The sequence below is a fragment of the Mauremys mutica genome, chromosome 1, assembly GCF_020497125.1.
Source record: "Mauremys mutica isolate MM-2020 ecotype Southern chromosome 1, ASM2049712v1, whole genome shotgun sequence".
NCBI lineage: Eukaryota > Metazoa > Chordata > Testudines > Geoemydidae > Mauremys > Mauremys mutica.
The window spans coordinates 232,780,287-232,793,746 of record NC_059072.1 but is presented as its reverse complement, the minus strand read 5'-3'; the positions used below and the strand labels follow the sequence as shown (position 1 = coordinate 232,793,746).

Here is a 13,460-nt window from a genome sequence, read left to right as displayed (position 1 = left end):
GCAGAGGAATGTTGAGAGACGGGATTTCCAGCTTCAATTCGACCTTCTGGGGCAGGGCTGGGGTTGGGGGAGTGTGCTCCTTCCATCCCAGTCGTCAACAAGCTTGACTCCCTTCTATTCCTGTCCCAGTCCTCTTCACCTTCCTTGCCAATTCTCCAACATTCAAGCCCTGCCCTCTCTACATTTCAGTTAGTCTGCTGCCTCCTCCAGCAGTGGGGCATTGAGAACACAGACAAGACAGTCTCCCTGCTCTCAGTTCTGGTGCCCAGGAGCCAGGAGAAGCAATTGGATGCTCCCGCAGCCCTGAAATTGAGCGTTCTCAGTTGTTCTGTGGATACACAGGCAGCCCAGTTGGCATATGGGGGCTGTGAGGGGATGGAACATGCTCAGTGAAGATGGAATCTTTGGAGAATTTAGCTGCCAAACTCTAAGATGTCTCTTCTGCACATGTGGAAACTGATATTTTTTTCACAGGCTTTATAACTTGGACAGATATTTGATGTAGATCAGAGGTTGGCAACCTGCGGCATGCGTGCCAAAGGTGGCACGCGAGCCGATTTTTGATGTCACGCGGCGGCAGCCTGAGCCGCTCAGCCTGCAGCCACTCTGGGGTTCCCACTGCTGGCCCATTGCCAGCCGGGGTCCCGCTGCCGGCCCCACTCAGCACCCGCTGTTGGCCTGGGTGAAGGAACCCCAGACTGGCAGCAGGCTGAGACCCCGGCTGGCAGGAGATGGCGGCCGGGACCCCAGAGTGGGGGCGGGCTGAGCCGCTCAGTCGCTGCTCTAGGGTCCGGCTGCTGGCCCCTTGCCAGCCGGGGTCCCCGCCGCAGCCCCGCTCACCTTGCTTCCGGCTGGAGTTCCAGCGCAGGCCCCCTGCCAGACAGGGTCCAGGCATCCGCCCCTGCTCAGCCCTACCAGCCGCCAGCTCCACTCACCTCAGCTGCTAATCTGGGGTTCCAGCCGCTGACCTCCTGCCAGCCGCGCTCTGGATCTCTAGCCTTGCTCAGCCTGCTTTCTGGCCTGGAGTCCCAGCAGGCCACCCTGGGCTCTGCTCCTGGCCTTGGATCAGTGCTCTGCAGCCTCCCCACTGTGGCCCACCGTCCCCAGCCTGGGACAGTGAGGGTTGCACACGAGGCAAGAGGGGGTGCAGCTCAGCACCCCCATCTTAAAATTGCTTATATCAGACCACACTGCATTTGACCTTGTGCCTGCCTTCTATCGCCTTTTTTTTTATCCCACTGAGAGTTGAAGGGAAGATTTCACAAAATGGCAACTCCTAAGAAAGTGAAGCTAGATGTCTGATCATTTCAGCCTGCTTGCACACATGCATTTGGATATATTGAAAAGAAGGACCGTGCTATTTGTGCTTTCTGTTATGAAAGTGTTGCTTGTTGCACATCAAGTATTGGACGACATTTTGAAACGAAGCACGAGAAAACCTTTCTTGACGAAGCAGACAAGACTGAATCGATCAAAAAAGGCAGTAGTAGTCTGAGAGGCAAAGCAGTGTTTTTAAAAGCTTAAGTGTAAGTAAAAATCAAGCTACAGAAGGAAGTTACAAGATTGCACAGTGCATTGCAAAAAATGGAAAGCCGTTTACAGATGGTGAATATATAAAAGAAGTTTTTCTCAGCAGTTCGGAGATTTTGTTCAATGATTTGCCAAATAAAGATACAATCATATCTAGAATAAAAGATCTGCCCATCTGTGCCAGAACAGTTGAGAGACGCATAGGTGAAATGGCAGAAAATATTAAGGAAAAGCAGACGACTGCATTGAAAGACACAGCAGTGTTTAGTGTTGCAGTTGATGAGAGCGTGGATATAAACAACGTTCCACGTTTGCTAGTTGTTGCAAGATATTGTGCTTCCGATGAAATACAAGAGGAACTTTGTTGTCTAAAACCCCTGCATGGCACAACAAAGGGGGAAGATGTACTGGAAAGTTTTGTAAACCATTTTGAAGAACGAGGAGTTATCATCAGAAAAATATTTTGTGACACAACAGATGGTGCTCCTGCCATGGTCGGAAAACAGAAGGGATTTGTAAAGTTACTTGAAGATCAAATTGGCCATCTGACAGTCAAATTTCACTGAATCATCCATCAAGAAAACCTTAATGCTAAAATTTCTAATTCAGAGCTTAATAATGTGATGAATACAATGGTGCAAATTTTGAATTTCCTTGTTGCTTGATCTGCTTTGACTCTCAGACAATTTCAAGCACTGCTAGAAGAGATGGACAGTGTTTATAACGACATCCCATTTCACAGCAACATTTGGTGGCTAAGTCTTGGCAAGGTTTTGGTGCGCTTTGTAAACTGTTTTCATGCAATCAAGGCCTTTTTGTTGGAAAAAGAACAAAACTACCCCGAACTGGATGATGACAAATGGCTGTGTAAGCTCATGTTTCTAACTGATCTCACCACTCACCTAAACTAACTCAATCTCTGTCTCCAGGGTGCAGGGCAAACAGTTCTGGATCTTTATGAAGCCTGGAAAACATTTGTTGTGAAACTAGCAGTTTTTTCCAGGGATATTCAAACTTCTACTTTCCGCTACTTCCAACTCATAAAAGAGCTATTGACACATTGCACTGTCAATGTTGATGAGATTGGAAAGTACATGCAAGAACTGGAATCAGAATTTTCTGACAGATTTCAAAATTTCCAGCGATTTGGCCCAATACTTTCTTTTCTAATTAAGCCTGAAAAGTTCAACGAAAGCGATTTGGATTTGTCTAGTATTTCAGTGAATTGGTGTTGAAGATTTCGAAATGCAACTCATTCAGTTAAAAAGCTCAGAATTGTGGGCATCAAAGTTTGTGGATCTGCAGAGCGCACTTGAAGCTACCAAGAGAGATCATGGGGCCTCTATTCTGACCTGCTGGACGTCCCTGCCAGTGAAATTTAACTGAAGAAAATTGTGTTTGCAATGCTTTCAGCATTTGGAGCACATACCTGTGTGAACAGGTATTTTCACACATGAAATATGTGATCTGTCCCTCTCGGAGCCGGTTAACAACTGATCACTCAGAAGCCTGTGTGCAGCTTAAAGTATCCAAATACATGCCAGACATTGGAAAATTCAGCAAGGAAAAGCAAGAGCAAGAATCACTAAACTGATAAGATCTGCATTTTAATTTAGTTTTAAATAAAGCTTCTGAAACATTTTTGAAAACCTTGTTTACTTTACATATAACAGTAGTTTGGTTATATAATATATAGACTTAGAGACCTTCTGAAAAACGTTAAAATGTATTACTGGCACGCGCAGCCTTAAATTAGAATGAATACATAAAGACTCGGCACACCACTGCTGAAAGGTTGCTGACCCCTGTAGATTATGTCCATGCTCCAAACTCTGTAGGCGCTTGAGCTTCCCAATGAAACAGCTGTAATAATTTTTTAACATGAGCAAAACAACATATTTTTCCTAATGTCTCTGAATGGCAGTGCTGTTTTACTGAAACTTTTTAATTTTAATAAAGAAAATCAGCCTGAGGCAGTAACCTGGCATGGGAAATTTGAGCCTGAGTGGTTAAAATTTGGTAAAGGGTGTGTCTGTACAGCAAAGAAAAACCTGTGGCTGTCCCGTACTAGCTGACTCAGGCTTGCGGGGCTTGGTCTGCGGGGCTTTTTCATTGCTATGTAAATTTCCAGGCTTGGGCTGCAGCCTGGGCTCTGGGACACTGTGGAGTGGGAGGATCATAATGAAAAGTATTAGGCAACCTTAACTGTAGGTGCTGCTACTCGTGCTGACTATAGTAATTTTTTGTAATTCTGAAATTTGATGTGAAACCTTCCCATGATGTTTGTACGTCACCTATTGATGTAGCTCATTAGTTCCTTGGGGCAGGGATCATCTCACCTTTAAATATCTTAAATTATTTTAGTTTGGCCTTCTGAGTTTGCAAAGTATTTATAATACTCTTACTTAAATGATCTAGGCAAACAGGGCTACATTAAACAAACTGCTATTTGGTACAAACATAAATAGTTATTGGTGATTACTTTTTAAAAAGTCATTCATATTATAACAGCAACATTGATCTGCACATTGTGTTAGAATAAAATATTAGTTGTACATTTTAACCTTAAGAATGGAAATTGGATTGTTTTTCACTAGACTTTTGAAATTCCTGCTTCTGGTTTGAGGAACTGGTTTGAGTTTGAGTTTCAGCCAGGGCTTTGGAGCGGAGCCTGGAGCTGGAGCGCGGAGCAGCTTTGGAGCAGTGGAGCTGCAGGTTTTTGCCTGGAGCTGGAGCAGAGCCGGAGCACAGCTCCAAAGCCCTGGTTTCAGACTTGAGGCTGTTTGTAGAGCTGTGAAAAGTCCCACGGAAAAATGTGATGTTATAATATAAATGGTGGCAGGCCTTTAATCATAACAGGAAAGGCACAATTATAAACATTAGGTAAATATACAGCTCTTTAATGTAAAGAGCCATATCGAATGAAAGCTTTTCAAAATATGATTTTTAACGCTAAGAAATTGGTAAGCAAATGCCCAAATGCTTAAAGATGAAAAACTATTTGAGAGAAAGGAGGACCCATGACATTACTCCAGGAATAGGAGATGGTCTCTTCCTTCATACATTTTTTCCCATATTGATTTGTAAAGACATTGGTGGATATCAGAGCCCGTTTCCATCCAAATTAGAATTTGGGGTATCTGGATTTGAATTTGGATTTTATCTCTACGTGATCATGATGATGGACATTTTATGAGAGCAGTTTTACACAGATCTTTATCCCCATCCTATGGTTCTCAGTGGGGTGGAAGAGGGAGTGTCTCAGGGAGCTACCACCTCCAGTACATTTTGAGGAGGAAGTCTGCTGGGTCAACTTGTTCAAGATAGTTTATGAAGATATTAGGGAGCAGTTCAGTGGAGGAGGTGGATGGACTGGACACGGCATTGTATTAAAATAGAAGTTGGAACTCTGTCTTCACTGCAATTGCCTGTGACTATTGCTACCAGTCCTACGAGGAGCATTGGGTGATCATCTGGCTATAACACTGGTGTGGCCAACTTGTACATTTATATACCCAAACCACAGGCCTGTCTTACACATTTCTCTTCTCTCGCCACTAAATAATCCTCCTTCCATCCTATTGCCATGTAATGAATGTCCAGTCTGAGGAATTGGAGAGGAAGGATGGGCCAGTGGTTAGGGCGCTAGCCTGGGACTTCAGAGACCTATCTTTGATTCCTTGCTCTGCCAGACTTCCTATGTGACCTTGGGCACTCAGTCTCTCTATGCCTGAGATCTCTGTCTGTAAAATGGGGATAAGAGTATTTCCCTACCTCACAGGGGTGTTATGAGGATATTGAAGACCAAGACAGTTAGATACTAAGTCAGTGCCATACAGGTACATAAATAGAATTTGTATAATGACGCTTATTTACCACAAACACGTCGTCTTCTGACCAACTTACTGTAATTTACACCACTACTAGTCTCTCCTGCGTTTGACTTGTAGAATTCACTGGTAGATGTACCTACTTACTACCAAATATGGATGTAACCCATACTGCGTATTCATTGCATAACAGTGTGCAGAGTAACCGGATGTGGAATTTGTTATGGTATCGTTGCAGGCCTAATAAATGCATACTAAGCCTTAATTATAAAGGATTTTTTCTCCTCATTCTGCATTGCATTGAGTCAGTGTGTCACTGCTTCATTTTACTTGTCTATCTCCAGCGATTTCGTTTGATGTTTTTTTTCTTTGATTAGCTGACCTTTTTACTGTCACTCTGTACTATGAGTATCTAATGGATTTTTACAGATAATCAACATACCAGCCAACACAAAGCTATTTTTGTTTGGGTGATAAAGCATATTTTTATTCATGGGGTCACTGCTGATAAGAGAGTCCTGGTAAATGGGGCTACTTTCCCTGTGTTTGTCTGTTTCACTCTCCCCTCCCCCAAAGAAAGGAATCTCCAAGGCCAAGAAGCTGATACAATGTTGTTCTAAACGAAACTAGATACTGTGTGACGCTGCACTTCCCCATCCTGTATCCTGCTTGTTTATGCAGGTGTTTCTACAGGAATGTGGGTATTTAAAGTTAGCCAATGAAAGCTGATAAAAAACAGCAGTTAAGGGTCACATTCTAAGGACTCTTGCATCTCTGTCAAGTTTCATCAATTTAAATGTCTACATGATCAACTTTTCCCGTTTCCCTTATGTGTTACTAACCTGGGATATAGGTTTGTGAGTATCCTTTGAATATGCAGTACACCTTACTGTGACTATTCCTTTGTGTGGAGTGGGATGAAGGTCTCCAAAGAAGGAGAAACACAAAGTACTTACCATCCTGTAACACACACACACGTTACCCATGCTTAGTTTGTTCCTTCGCCTGATGCTTCCTGAAATTAATTGTAGCCTCTCTTTCCATAGGAACAGACAGTATATCAGAGTTCAGACAGTATTTTTAATGAGAGAACTTTGAGAGAGTTTTCATACCCTCAACCCATACTCGATTCTCCATACTAAAGTTTTTTGGGTGACATTGCAGGAGATGCATTTTTGGAAGATGTCTTTTTTTTTTTTTAAGTCTGTTGCCAGGACAATTTGCTCTTGATTATTTCCATTTGTCTCTTAAGCCTGGACAGCACACACAGTTTATACTGGTATTACTGTGTCAGTTATGTGACTCTTTTTAGTTTTTAGTTTTTTTTTTATTCTATAGTGCTATACCAATACAGCCCTTAGGGTGGATACAATTTTATACAGGTATAAAGCACCTACCAGTATAGGAATAGCTAAAAGCACCTTTTACTGATATAATTGCATCCAAATTAACAGGGTTTGATGTTGTCTTTTTTTAATTTATAGCAAAGTATAGATACCAGTTGCCTTACCTGGCCTTCCTCTCTATCTCACTGAAAAACTATTAAATTCCTGTATATGGCTGAAGGTGGAGAAAGGTTTTTTTATAATAGGAGTCTGCATCTCTACCTGTTCTCATCTTGGTTCATCCTGCGTTGTGGATGTTGGCTGATTGTAGACCGACATGGCGTGAAATATTGCCATATTTTTGTTGGCTACTCTTGCCAGATCCAATCTTATAGCCTCCCGCTGACTTTTTTTTTAAGGCTTTCTTGTCCATATTTACCTTGTTTGAAATTTAAATATGAATATCAAGCCCAATTTTATGTGTGTTGGGGGGGGGATTTAAAATTTGGATCCAAATACATAACATTTCATCATTTCTAAACTTTCTCCTGGGTTTGCTTGCCCCACTTGTCCTGTTCCTCTTCGAGGAAATCTTCTTCCAAGTCTGACAAACACAAACTCATCTGTGCCTATTGCTGATGCTCAACTAATGACATGAACTGACAATGACAGTAATGCTTCTCACTCTTGCTCATTCCACTAAAAGAATCTATCAAAGTAGGGTCGTTGGTGGTGCAAATGAAATATACAGTTTAACTCCCTAAATGTGTGAATGAAACAAATGGAGAGGACCTGCTCTCTGGCTTGGTTTTGGGCAGACGGTCAGAGTGACCTGAGTCAGATTCCTGTCTCTCTTCTAGTGAGAGTGCAAAACAAAAAGAAACACCATGTTCAGTACTGTGTGTAAATGAGAAATGGTTCCAGCCCCCTTTTGTCCTGATGTTCCTAGTATTTATCAGAATGTGTATTGAGAAACATTTTTTTGTGTGAATACATTTTTTGCGTGTCTGTGTGTATTTGAGGTATGAGAAAAAATTGCACAATAGTTTTCACAAGGGCATTTGGCAGTACTGAAAGAGTTCTAAGTTTGTCTGTGGGGCAGGGTTGTAGTTCCAACAACAGTCTGATAGAGCGGAGAGTACATCTGGTATACAGATAATATGATGGAAGTAATAAAATCAAAATTCACGAAGACAGGGAAATTAGAATGGCAATAGTAGGAGAAAAGGGGTATAATGTTTTTTGCAGATAGCTTCTCCTATCAGTTTGTTAGTTAGTTTTACTTTGTGTTCAGTTGCTGGTAGAGCCTTTATCTTAGGGAGGTTTACTTTAGAGACGTGTTGGTTAAAAAGCAGTTTCTTAGTGTAAATTAAAATGGATTGTATTTTTCCCCCTAGCAAATACTCATACTTGGACCAACAAATACATAATTGAATGGAATTATGTTTTTTATACACACACTCACTGATCTGTGTTCAAACCAGCAGGGGAAATTTATGCATGAATCCTTTTAGCGCAGGAGGATTGTTACTATATAAGATTGTATATGTTTTATTCTTTTTATCTGCAACTAATTTAGAAGCAATATGTGAAGAGACCCACTTTCAGTATTTGTCAGTGGTGCTTCAGCTCAGTCTCGTTTTTCAGTTGTGATTAATGTTGTTTTGGACATGCCCATAAGTCTCTTTGGAAGGCTTATGCTATGTGGAATGTGCAGTTCCCCTGCTGAAATGAAAACTCAGAGGGGGTAACTGAATACTCTCTTCAGTCAGTGTATTTCCAGCTCGAAATAAAAACAAAGAGCTTTGCTGAGAACAATGAAAATTCCTTGAAACCCTAGGAGACGGGACTTAAAAAGTGACACTGTCAAGGTCGTAAGGCTCAGACCTTCAAATTGCTTATAACCCAGTGGCACAAAGTCTTTCCAGCCCTCAGGGCTGAACCAGTACCTTGCCAGGAGTTTAAGGGCCACAGGTAATTTACATGTAGATATGTTGCTTAAAACTCCAAACCACAATATATTATACATCTTAATTTTTATTCATCCCGGGTTGACCTCCATCCTCAACCCCATGGTCTAGTCATTCACCACTGCTTTTCATTGACATTTCCCCATGCTCTATGCTCCACCATGCTTCAGGCTTCAAAATGCCTGTCATTTAAAGGTAATCCAGAAATGCAGTGAAACACTTAAAGGACTTGAGAGCACCTTTTGGGAGGGTCAAGATTCATGTGTCCCCAGGTGCTCATCCCCTCTCTTAGCTTTGATTGACTTGTGACTCTCTTCTGTGGCAGCCTATAGCAACTATGTATTTCCATCACTGACTCCTTGATCTCCTAACCTGTTTGCTTGTATGGAAGTGTGATTTCCATCTCTACTCCCTTGCTCTTCACTCCACCATACAACTGAAGTGAGATTTTAATTTTTTAGTGAACCCATGAGATTCGCATAATACCCTGGCAGTTGTGAGTCATGGATTGTGCATTAATTGTAACTGGATGTGGAAACTTACCTGAATTGTAATGATCAGCATTTTTTAAAAGATACGATTTGAAATCTACTTTACTATTATCAAGTAATTTAAAAAATAACCACTGTTTTAGAAAGGTCTACACATACAAAATATTCAGTGCATCATTTTTTACTTAGACATTTTTGAAGAGAGAAGGTGGGGTGAGGTATTTTATTGGACCAACTTCTGTTGGTGAAAGAGAGAACCTTTTGAGCTACACAGAGCTCTTCTTCAGGTCTAGGAAAAGTATTCAATGTCACAGCTAAATACAAGGTGGATCAGATTGTTTAGCATAAGTGGTTAACACATCTCCTAAGGACCATTCAACAAGACAATCCTCATGTTAACTCTCATCATTCCAAGAAGTATTGCTTTATTTTATCATTTTACTTACAACTGTATTGTTGAAGCATTGCTTTTTTTTTTTTTTTAATTTCAGTTTATAAACAGTCTCAAATATCCACTCCTGAATTGTATTGGATCCATATGCCTTCTTTGTTGAATGTATCATGGCAGATAAGTTGTGAATACGTGTTTTGTTTGTTTGTTTTGTTTGTTTTTTTACTAATTATGTAGTAAATGACATGGCCTGCTTTTGAATACAGTAGAATGTAAAACATTGTTATTTGTTTATAGTAATAACTATGATGTGCTAGGTGTTTTGCAGCGATTTCAAGAGAGTACAGGCCCTGTGCAGAGGAGCTCACTATCTAAGAACTGGTAGACAAAATTATGGAATGAGGAACAGCTAGTATGGAATTTTTATACAAGTCAGTTAGATTCTCTGTAGGAACACAGCAGAAGGAGGTTTTCAAGAGGGCTTTGAGTGTGGCCAGGTTAGGGGCCCTGCAGATGGACTCGGGACAGTTGTACCATGCATAGGGGACAGTATGAAAGAAGGCTTAGGGATGATTGTGCAAGAAGCAGATGAGGCTGAGGAACACTGGAAGAGCAGAAGCAGTTTGGGTGGGGGAGGCATGACACAAAGCCTGACAAAGATGGATAAGCAGGGAGGGGAGAATTTTATATAGAGCTTTGAAGGTGATGACAAGTGTTAAATCTGCTGTAATAGTAGATGGTGAACTAAAGGAGGGATGGATTCAAAGAGGGGAATGACATGATCATGCAAGAAATAGGACTTTAGTGGCTGCATTTTGTGTGGACTGAGGGGGAGGCCAGAGATGATGTGGTATTTTGAGTTGGGATATAAAGAGGACCTGAATGAAAGATTTAGCTTTGAGACTGGAAAGAAAATGGCAGATCTAGGAGTTGAGGAAGAAATGACAAGATTTGGGTATGGTATATGAGCAGATGAGAGGGAAGAGTCAAAAATTATCCCTAGATTGTGGATTTGAGTGACCAGACGGATGGTGGTGTGTGTACATAAAAGAAGTTAAGGAAGCCAAGGCCCTGATTTGCAAAAGAGCTGAGCACCTACAACTACCATTGAAGTTAATGGGGGCTGCCAGTACTCAGCAAGTCAAACTCTTGTTTTGTTTTTTAAGATTAACAACGTCTATAGTTATTACTAGGTTTATCTCTTATGTGGTGACAGAAATTGTCAAACTAACTCTTCTTACTTTATCTGCCTGTCAATTAATCTGAATATTATGAATAGTTTGAGTAAAATGTGACCCAGTAACATTTTCTGTAGTCCAGGAAGGGTGCTAGGAAAAGCCGTGCATGCCTTCCATTGATGTACACCATGAATGGCCACCTTACCTGGTCATGTGATACATTCAATCTTTCCTTACTAGTTCTCAGACCTCCCTCTCTCTTCCCGGCCAGAGCTGCTGTGTAATTCTATCAAGCATTGTAAAATCCTTGTTTTCTTAAAGGAAATACCTTCTTCCAACCCTAGAAATTAGTTGTTAGACATCGGATTCATTACATTAGTTCATATTTCCCAGACGCAACTAGTTTCACAATATTTTGGTTACCACAGCATGTCAGACATCTTTTGGGTGGGATGCGGTGGTGGTGGTATCAGCTAGCTCATCTGGAAATCTAGATTTTTAAAGTGTTTGTCTAAGGCTTTTTTGTGCAAGCATGGTTAACTATATTGGCCACGCACTGAACAGAGGTGAGGCTGTCAAACTCAAGATCACAGGTACCCTTGGCTTTCACACCAAGGACACAGCTGTACTACAGGCATTATAATGGCATGGCTACAGCTATGCTTCAGTAACGCCATAGTGTAGACGCTTCCTATGGCAGTGGAAGGGGTTTTTCCATTGATGTAGGCAAGCCACCTCCCTGAGCAGCAATAGCTAGGTCAATGGAAGAATTCTTTCAACTAGATGCACCTATGCTGGGGGTTAGGTCAGCATAACTCCAGCGCTCAGAGGTGAGACTTTTTCAGGCCCCTGAGTGCTGTAGTTATGTGAAATAAACTTTTCAGGCCTTAGATTTTTAGTGTTGCAGCCTTCTGCTCAGGTAGCCCTTCCTTCCTCTCTTTTCTCCCGCCTGGTCTATGCTTCAAGCTTAGATCAACTTACCTACGTCGCTACCACTGCTCAGGGAGGTGGATTACTTACCTTGATGATTAAAACCATTCCACTTCTGTAGGAGGTATCTGTGCTATACCGCTGCAGCTGCATAGCTGCTGTAGGATCCGTAGTGTAGACATGTCCTCCCTCTCCCTCATAATGCTTATTTCTGTTTCATTACTTTAGCTCTAAATATTTTTAACAAGCAAATAATTCTTTTGCATTTTAACCACTTCAGTGTGTTACTAATTACCCAGTTATGTAGTACCAATAAACACAATGAATGTTTTTTTACTTTTTATCGTTTAAAAAAAATGTAGTAGTTATTTGTTCTCAATCCTGCGTTTTTGAATTGCTTTGTCTTCAGATTGAAGAAGGGAGCAAAGCTGCAGCTGTTGACAAGTTACTGGCTGGAGACGAAATTGTCAGCATCAATGACGTGGGCCTCTCCGGGTTCAGACAAGAGGCGATCTGTCTGGTGAAGGGATCTCACAAGACTCTAAAGCTAATAGTGAAAAGGTAAGCTCCTGACGGACAGCCAGAGGGCTGGATGCTGCCCGGCTCTGCTTCAAGATTTGTTGTTTTACGTTATTCTCTGCACGAGTCTTATAAGGTGTCATTCACATTTTTATGCACAAACATTATATGTTGCCTCTTGTTCCGAAGGAGCACAGAATCTCAGTGAGATGAAATGCTGTGCAGGCATCGTATGGGGGAGTGAAGGTCCAAGAGATTTGGTGTGCTACAAACAGAATTATTTCACAGCTTCAGTCTCTAATTCAGGAAGAAGGGATGGGAGATGGCAGGCTTGCCCTGGCATTGTGGCAATAATGACTCTGTTGGGTGCAATAGCTACATATGTGATTGTGAGGAATTAGTTTTGTGAGGAGCTGGGCGGGGAACAGTTTTTTCATCCCGCAAGAATTTTTGAGATTTAAAAAAATATAGATTTTCATCCTGAATCGGGATGAAAAGTCAAAATCTGAAAAAATTTCATGAATCAAAAATATGGAAAAATAAATTCACTCAGTTCAGTGGAAATGTTTCAATATTATCATTTTACATATGTACTATACAATAGCTTACATTTTGAAATAGCTTTTTATGTTGACCTTTAAAATGGACAAAAATGTTTTGAGAATTTCAGAAAAACATTGAAACAAGTTTCAAAACGGGAAATCTGTCAGAACTGATTCTTTCCTGCAAACAGTTTGATTTGATGACTCAACCTTTTTTGATGGGGCAAAAAAAATCTTGTCAAAAAATACGTGACGCGCTCTTTAGTCATGTGCATTGCGGATGGTTGTGTTTTAGAAGTGAAAAGTGCATTTGTGTAGAGCCAAAGAGAGTATTGTACTGATTGGGTGATACAGCACATCAATTTAGATTGGCTTGAATGTTAATGTTGCCTTAAATGGTGATCCTTAGTTTGTGGAGATAGCATTGATAGGAAATGAACATGAACAGCCTTTACTTTTAGCTTAAAAAGGGCTTTCTTGTGGGGATGGAAGAAATTAGCAGAGCTGCTGAATCTGTCACCCAAACAGATGGTGCAATAACTTACAATTCTATGAATAACAGGTTCAGGGAGTTCTACCAAAATTTGTACAGCACCAGGACTAATAAATAAAAAATTGTCTGGACTATGATATAAATCATATTGGTCTCCATCAACTTGATCGTGCACTGGCTACTCTGCTGGAAAAGATTTCTCATTAGAGCAGTGCTGCTCAAACTATGGTTCGGGACCCCAAAGTGGGTTGCAACCCCATT

General features: G+C 41.2%; 1 protein-coding gene across 3 annotated transcripts in view; it reads left to right on the top strand.

The window, feature by feature from the left end:
• The window catches only part of SHROOM2 (shroom family member 2), a 190,484-nt gene that overhangs the window by 56,996 nt on the left and 120,028 nt on the right, over positions 1 to 13,460 (top strand). For all 3 annotated transcript variants that reach the window (XM_044992922.1, XM_044992839.1, XM_044992749.1), the window contains exon 2: positions 12,055 to 12,206. In XM_044992922.1, coding sequence (XP_044848857.1) covers positions 12,055 to 12,206 — 152 coding nt within the window. The remainder of the gene's footprint in view (positions 1 to 12,054; positions 12,207 to 13,460) is intronic.